The sequence below is a fragment of the Megalobrama amblycephala genome, linkage group LG14 (genome assembly GCF_018812025.1).
Source record: "Megalobrama amblycephala isolate DHTTF-2021 linkage group LG14, ASM1881202v1, whole genome shotgun sequence".
Lineage (NCBI taxonomy): Eukaryota > Metazoa > Chordata > Actinopteri > Cypriniformes > Xenocyprididae > Megalobrama > Megalobrama amblycephala.
Window position 1 is genome coordinate 2889016 of NC_063057.1, and position 8891 is coordinate 2897906.

The 8891-nt window shown below is 37.7% G+C and overlaps 1 protein-coding gene across 1 annotated transcript; it reads right to left on the bottom strand.

Moving 5' to 3' along the window:
* Positions 1-1578: 1578 nt before the first annotated feature.
* pou3f2a (POU class 3 homeobox 2a) lies at positions 1579-5384 on the bottom strand. The gene has a single exon (XM_048157355.1). It carries the CDS (start codon positions 4986-4988, stop codon positions 3969-3971), a length of 1020 nt encoding a protein of 339 aa, XP_048013312.1. The 5' UTR covers positions 4989-5384; the 3' UTR covers positions 1579-3968.
* Between the last annotated feature and the right edge of the window lie 3507 nt (positions 5385-8891).

The following is an 8891-nucleotide window of genomic DNA, read 5'->3' on the forward strand; positions in this document are numbered from 1 at the left end:
AAAGTTGATCTTCAGCCTTAAGCAATCCAGAGTAATTGATCCAAGAGTTTTTAAGTGCCACCATAACTTTCTCTCAAACACAAGCTTAACAAAACTTATTCTCACTCTCAAAATTCACAGCCAATGTACATTTACTTAAAGGGATAGTTCACACAAAATATTTTTTTCTCAACCCTCAATAAACCTGTATGAGTTTCTTTGTTCAGTTGAACAGAAAATAAAATATTTTAATGAAGTTGGTAACCAAACGGTTGCTGGTCCCCATTGACTTCCATATTATGGAGGGGGGAAAAACACTATGGAAGTCAATGGGGACCAAAAACTGTTTGGTTACGTCCATCAGAAGAAAGAAATTCATACAGCTTTAGAACAACTTCTTCTGGTTGAGTATATGACAGTTTTTTATTTTTGGGTGAACTGTCCCTTTAAGACTTGATGGGTTTTAGAATGTTATAACCAGTATTGGGGGTAACGCATTACAAGTAACGTGAGTTACGTAATCAGATTACTTTTTTCAGGTAACTAGTAAAGTAACGCATTACTTTTAAATTTACAACAAAAAACTTTACTTTGTTTTCCCATGTATTGACTGACAGCTCTCTTGTTCCCATTTTGAGAGAAATCATGAATAAGTGCAGAGGTGTTGTGTGCGCTGTGTAAACACGATGGTTGTTGTAGTTCTAGACTAAATGTTAGCATACATATATAAAGAGTCAGTAATCCTCAAAATGAATAAAACCAGTGAAATGCAATCTCAAAATATTGCACAAACCTGCAATAATTAAATATATTAAAATAAACAAATGTACTTTATGTATTTAATCTCACTATATTAACTAATGTCTTTGCTGCTGACCTTCCAATTCAGCCATACTAATAAGCAAAAATGAAGTTAGATAAACATCACATTTGTGATCAGCCTGAAGATTATTCGTTTCACTTTTGTTGTGAAAGGGCCTTTACATTTGCCAAAAATATAACTTGTTTTTTTGAGAAAATGTAATGCATTACTTTCGCTAAAAAGTAACTAAGTAACGCAATTGCTTAGCGATTGCGCAATTGTTTATAGGGAGTAACGCAATATTGTAATGCATTACTTTTAAAAGTAACTTATCACAACACTGGTTATAACTTTACAAATCTTCATGGTACAATCTGCACTGACAAAACGCAGGTAAGATGAGTGACTAAAAACGGTATATTTGCAAAATACACCGCCAAGCTCATATTCCACGACTTTATATCTGTATCTTTGTCTAAACAGACCAAGAAAACAGATATTTCTATTTCACTAAGAGTTGCTCCAACACATTTTGTCAATAGATGGCGCTCACAGCACATACTCGCAGTGGAGAGGACTATCTAAATGGGGACATTGCAGAGACTTCTATTGTTTTTATATGCAGCTATAAAAAAAAAACCCTAACACATAACCCACACACTAACCCTAAACCTACCAGAAAACTTTCTGCATTTTTACAATAAAAAACGTGTTTGCTTGATTTTTATGCCGTTTGTTTATTATTATTATAGTTTTTTTTTTTTTTTTTTACAAATAAGGACGTCCCCAAAAGGAGGTATTGGGAGTTTTTGTCATATTTACCTCACTTTTGGTCACAAATTTATCTCTACAATATTGTTAAGTAGGCACACACACACACACACACACACACACAAATGCGGGTTTTTAAAGGCAGTCGATATTTCCAAGGCCTTGAGATTCACTGTTCATTATAAACACACAGTAAATAGGCTATAAATAAACAAGACATCTAGTGTGTTTTTGTTCGTTTTCCTAAAATTGTTCATTAATGAAGCAGTAAATTGATTTACTGGAATGGCGGATGATATTTGGAAATACCGTTTGACAAATAGCCAATGTTAAAACAATACAATAGGCTACATTTTATCTTTTCAAAGCTAGTAAATTATATATTATAGATCACTAACGTTCTATTAGTAGCAGTAGTTTGATATTTTGTTTCCATTTTGAATATTTAAAAAAAGAGTCCTATTTAGATCCAGAATAGCGTCATAAAATATTCACGTAGGTCTCCGTTCTCTCGTTTGAACCGGTCTAATCCGTCTTCATTACGAGTGAAATGGCAAACATTTGCCTCCGTGGTCACGTAGAAATCGAAGCGAAGGAATTGCAACCGGCTGTAAAGGACCTACAGCATCATCTCATCCCGAGGCAACATTACATTCAACTGCCTTGATGCTCAAATAATGTGTGAAATTGTGAATCCATTTATCTTGAGGATCTTCATTCACGGGGCACAGATTCACGAGAGGCACTTCTTTATATAAAAATGTATTCATTTAATGACAAAAGGCTTTTAAAAACTGTGCAATTTTTCTGTCAAAACCAAAGACGTTACTGGCCTCAACAGGGCACACTGACAGCTTTTGTGCTTTGGCAGTGCCAGTTTAAGTGCACAAATATACAAGTATTCACAGAGCCATAGAAAATTAAAATTCAAAATCCACGCACAATGTCCTTGTTTTTCGATGCAGGCCATCATATAATTGTAACACAGCTGGTGTAGTATTTCTCGTTAAAAAAAGAAAGATCAATTTGGGATAAACAAGAAACACAAAATATCAAACAGATACAAACATGTTGAGGCTTATACATTTAGCTGACGCACAAAATCACACAATGTTACTAGAATAAAAATTGGGCAAGAAACACTGGCCTCACATTATTATTATTATTATTATTATTATTATTATTACTATTAATATAGTGTTTTTAAATCTTGACATTTATACGCCATAAGCGTTTCCAGACAAATTAATGAAATTAAAGAAAAGCTTGTTTTTTTATCTGTAATATTAAATATTACTGTCATACGATTCTATTAGGGTTTCTTTTAGATTTCCCCAATCAGAAAAAAAACAACAACCAAAAATGATTTAAAATAAAAGGAGAGAAAAAAAAAGCCACTGTCTCAAATCGTGGGAGCTTTTGGTGGATGCTTATAGAAATTCAATCAAAATGTTAAGAAAAACCCAATTGGGTGGTTAATTACAAAGAGCTGGTATCATTTAATTTAATTTGTGAATAGACATTTCGATGTGATCCACAGCACTGTGCGATTCTGGGGGAGGTTTTAATGTTTCCTCAGGCCTCTGTTTTGCAGCAGCAGCAGTGTGAATCCGTGATCTGCATGAAATCGGGCTGCTTTGCCAGTGAACAACATACAGCAGCACTTGGCAGCCTTTGTTGTGACCGAAATTAGACTTTGAGAGAATTGATCACATTTACATATGTAAATATGTATATAATATGTACATAATGTAAATAATAATAATAATAATAATAATAATAATAGTAAAAGTATTATTATTGTTGTTGTTGTTTTTATTTTTTTTAAATAATGTATTAGTAGCCTATATTTGGTTCCCTTTATTTAAATAATTTAGAGCTGTTTAGTTAGTATTACTATTATTGCCATTTATATAAGAAGGTGAATGAATTGCAGATACATTTCAATCAAACATTTTGTGATCAGAACGGGAATATGTAATAATAATAATAATAATAATAATAGAGCATTTGTCATCAATATTTGTATGAGTATGAATAGCAGACATTGCACCGGATTCATTTCAATCAGGAATAAACCTTTTGTGGTCATGAGGGGAAGATGGCGCGCCCCTGACGCCTTTTTCACAGCTTTCGGTTGGAAGTGATATGATGCTTTCACAGATCCCCGGACTTGAAAAGAAATCTCTTAAATAAAAGTGTATTTACGTTCCCTCTTTAGGTTCAGTCGCGGCGCGTATAACGCCTCGGAGCGTGTTTTCTCGCGCCCGTGCCCGTATATTGTTCGCGCAACCACGCGCGCTCCGCGCCCTCGGAGGTGCCACACACAGAGACGCTTCATCACCGTCGGTCCGCCCCGAACGGGCTCGTGGCCGGGACAAAGAGACAGTCGATTTATGTTCAAGCCGCCCCTTTCTCACGGAACAGGTGTCTGCGCCCCGTGGTGAGGCGAGGCGTCCCCGTACACGTCCTCGTTCCCGGCCATCGGTCCGTTTTGGGGCGTCATTCGCTTCTCCTTCTGCCGCCGGTTGCAGAACCAGACCCGCACCACTTCCTTCTCTAGCTGCAGGCTGTCCGCCAGCGAGTTGATCTCCGACGCCCCGGGTTTCGGGCACTTGAGGAAATGGCTCTCCAGGGCCCCTTTGACACTCACCTCGATGGAGGTCCGCTTTTTCCTCTTCCTCCCCTGCGCGGCGATCTTATCCAGGCTGGTCGGGCTCCCCGAGGTGGAGTCCGCCTCCTCCAGCCATTTGTTGAGCAGGGGCTTGAGTTTGCACATGTTCTTGAAGCTCAGCTGGAGCGCCTCGAACCTGCAGATGGTGGTCTGGGAGAAGACGTTGCCGTAGAGGGTGCCCAGCGCGAGCCCCACGTCCGCCTGCGTGAAGCCCAGCTTGATCCGGCGCTGCTTGAACTGCTTGGCGAACTGCTCCAGGTCGTCCGAGGTCGGCGTGTCCTCGTCCGAGTGCAGGCTCTGCGGGTGGCCGTGCTCGCTCAGATGCGGGCTGTGGTGGTCCTCGTGGTGCATCCCCGGCTCGCCGTAGCCGGGCTGAGAGTAGATCAGGCTTTGCCCGTTGGAGGTGCTCATGCTCGGCATATGCGCGGTGGTGGTCGCGCGCCAAGCGCTCGCCTCGTGATGCTGGCTCTGCTGCACCAGATGCGCTTGTCTCGGCGAATGCTGCAGCTCCTCCACCGGCTTAATGTCCTGCTCGCCCAGCGGGCTGGCGGGCCAAGGCGACCCCTCTCCCCCGTGAGACAGCGCCGCCGTCAGCCACTGGTGCGCGTGGCCGAGCGTGCTCCCGCTGCTCTGCAGAGTAGTGTATTCGCTCTGCAGAAGGCTGTGCGCGTCCCTGTAGGCCGGCGGCGGCGTCTGCTGCATGCTGCCGGGCTCCGAGCTGGACGTAAGGATGCTGTAGTGGTTGGACGCCGCGGTCGCCATAGTTTCCACAGCTACTCTGTGCCACAGGCGGCTCCCCAGCGCGCCAGAGCCGCGAGGACGCAGAGGCGCGCACCTGAGATCCGCCTCGCGCTGCTGTCTATTGGTCAGAACCGCTTGACAGATGTGGCAGCGGCGCGTTCATTGGTCGCAGTAGATTCGACACAGAATCCCCATCCCATTGCGCTCTTCTGAAAACAAGCACAGAGAGGGATCAGCAGTGACAGGGCGCAGTGGGCTCCAAAGGTATCCAGCCTGGCTTTCATTAAGTTTTTCATTAAGTTTAAATATTTCAGTTCAACATTGTTATGATGCTGTAAGGTAGTTATTTTGTTGTTTTTATAGGATAGTCATGCCAATAGAACAGAATAATTCATTCTGCCTTGCATTCGTTATTATTGAGTGTTTTGTACACAAAAAAGGAAACGAACCGTGAAAACTAGCATATGAAAACAATTTAATATTTTTATTACTGTCTATATATTGTGAATATTTTTAAGTAAACAAAGAAAATAAATGGTATAAAACGTGTTTTATATATTTATATTAGCCTATATTTAGTTAAAATAAGTGGATAAAAACAAAACGATTTTCAACAAAAAAATGAATAAAAAGAAATGAGAGTGCATAAGATATTTGATATTGAAAAAGAAAAAAGACTAAAACAGAATCGTGCACAGAATTCATAAATTGCACTTTAAAATATCGACATCATTTCAACCTTTTACCTTCTAATTTATGTCATTTGAGTTTATGAGTTTCAATTTCATTTTCTTCATCAGTAAATAATTCAAAATGGTTGAAAAAGTTCTCAATCTAGTTGTGAGCACAACCAAATCATCTTAACAATGATAGAATTCAAAATGAAATGCTTACAGTCCATATGGAGATTAAATAGGTGTCTGAGCATTAATAGTTTTTATGTTTGTTTCATATTTGTGTTTTATTTTCATGGTTGAAATAACTGCACTCTATGTTCTGATGGGATTTCAGAGTCTCTCTGTGTCTCTCGCATGGCTCAAGGAGGGGGCATATTTCTCGGGCCCCTGTCCGTTGCCATGGCGAGAGGTGAATGAAACAACGCCGCCCACGTCACAGCTGCTCGAGCCTTTTCTCTCTCTCTCCTCGCGCGCATAAAGCCCATTTCAAAGCCTGAAAAGCGCATGCAGGGCATCGCAGGGCCGCAGGGCCAGTGAGAGGTGAATGGCAGGCTCTACCTCCAGCCCAGCCGCAGCCTTTTGTAAACATGCACCCACACGCACTTCCCTGGACACATTTTTTTTTTTTTTTTTGCACTTCCTTGAGATGCATTTCTTGTCTTTTCAATTAAAACATTTAAAAGACACTGCAATGTCCCCCCAAAAAACATGATATTACCATAATACTTTTTTTCTGCCTGTATAGATTGCCAAATGCTCCTGAGTTTTGGTGAAACGCACAGAGCGGTCGTGTTAATTGAGTTGTAATTTTAAGATTCAGAAGCTTCGACACAGTCGTGCACGGCCAAGCAGAAAACACATTAGCTTAATAAAGTAATATGCAAACTATGGGCTGTTCAATTACACATCCTAATAACGCATAAACGATGCTAGACCCGTTAAAGGGACGAAAAGGCCCGGAGTTTACTATTATTAAACAGTTATCTCTCTGGTATAGTTCCTCCAATCGGTGTTTGAGAGAATAAGAATTAATGGTGAATAATCTGAGCAATAAATTAGCAGTAATTATATCGACCCTGTGCTGGAGTTATTTAATTTCTCATGGCTTAATTAGATAGGACTGTTGAGTAACTAAATGTTCCCCTTCAAAACATGATCATCATGGGGATTTTTCTTTTTATACTTTTTTCTTTTTCATAGCACGAACAGAACAGTCTGGTATACCGAGTCTCCTTAACAGACATTATATCATTATTTACAGTTTGGTAGTTGATGTACATTATGAATAGCCTATATATGGAATTTTAAAAACTTAATTTTTCTTTTTTAATATACTTATCTGTTGAGCATAATATAATACAATATAATATTATATAATATAAAGTGTTTATATAATTATCATAATTAATTTGAAAGTTTATAATATATATATATAAATTATGTGTGTATTCATAAAGTTTTTATATAATATAAAGTGTTTATATAATTATCATAATTAATTTGAAAGTTTATAATATATATATATATATAAATTATGTGTGTATTCATAAAGTTTTTATATTATATAAAGTGTTTATATAATTAATATAATTAGATAATATAACATACACACACACACACACACACACACATATATATATATATATATATATATATATATATATATATATATTTTATGTGTGTGTGTATTCATAGTGTTTATATATTTGCCACATATTACATACATACAAATTCTTCTCCCTTGTGCAATAATAATAATAAACTATCAAGAATATGACATGAAAAAAATAAGAAAAAAAAGAATACAATTTAAGTAGAATTTCGGTAACATTTTACAATAAGGTTTCATTAGTTAACAAATTTATTTAACATGAACAAATAATGAACGATACTTCTACAGCATTTATTAATCTTAGATAATGTTAATTTCAACATTTACCACTCTAAAAAATGCTGGGTTGTTTCAATCCAAATTTGAGTATTTGTTTTGAAACAACCCAGCATTTTTACATTATTAAAATGAAGAGTTGTTAACATTAGTTAATGCACTATGAACTAACATGAACAAACAATGAACAGCTGGATTTTATTAACTAACATTAACAAAGATGAATAAATACTGTATCAAATGTATTGCTCATGGTTAGTTCATTTTAGTTAATACATGAGATCTTATTCTAAAGGTTTACCCATAAATTGTTATTAGAAAGTGCATTATGGTAATACAGAAACACATTTTTTATTTAAAATGAAGTGCACTGAAAAACAAATCAACTGCAATTTATTTCATTATATATCTCATTTACATGGTGTTGCTTTCTGTCTGTGACATGTAGACAGTTTGAATGTGTGTGTGGGGTTTGTTTGGGGTTCACCTGTGGTAGATATAAGGGGTGCATGAGCTCCTACAGACCCTATTCACATGTAATTAGCCTGCACAAAGGGCTCGTTAAATCTGTAATCCCACATGCCTCCTCTCCCTTTGATAGTGTTGGTCAGCTGTGAGCGAATGGCTATTATGCTCCTTATAAAAGAGGGGCAGTTCAGCTCTCTGTATTAAGGCCCCCACTGTGCACAGCAAAACTGGGGTCAACAGCACCCCAAACACACTGTGTCACACACATACATGCAGCAGAAACACTGTCTCATCACATGTGTCATTAGATCAAACCCTGCAGTACAGAGGAAAGCTCAAGAAACCACCTTTTTCTAAAATATTATGGCGTGAAAGTGAATCTTAAGAGTTAAATGCTGTTTAAAAAATAGTAAAATGCCAATTCAAGCTCTTGGGAAGCAAAATGGCACAATTACTGAACAAATATTTAAAATCGAATACATTTAAATGGTTTTGTGTAAAAAAAAAAATATATATTTTTTTCTTTAGCAAATATTATAACTAAAGGAATATAGGTTCCATCCATATACATGTTAACGCATTTGTATATATTATTAATAACATTAATAATAATACTTCTCTTGCTATTTTTCTCTCACAGCCAGGCCCAATAGCTCCCTCATTTTTATTGGGTAGTTTTTTAAATATGTATAATTTTGAAGCCCAGCGGGTATATCCATTATTACAATAAAAAGGCAGAATTACATATATTTTTTACAAGGGTGTGGGATTTTAATAGGGTTATGATTTGAGCTCCTGCATGCTTCTGTCCCTTCTGGTCTGAGCATTCAGATTTTAGCTCCATGTCTGGTGGTGTGATGTTCTTCTAAATTAGAGCATTTGTGAGGATTA

Coding starts and splice junctions, on each gene's coding strand:
- pou3f2a (XM_048157355.1), bottom strand. CDS start 4,988: ATGGCGACCGCGGCGTCCAACCACTACAGCATCCTTACGTCCAGCTCG.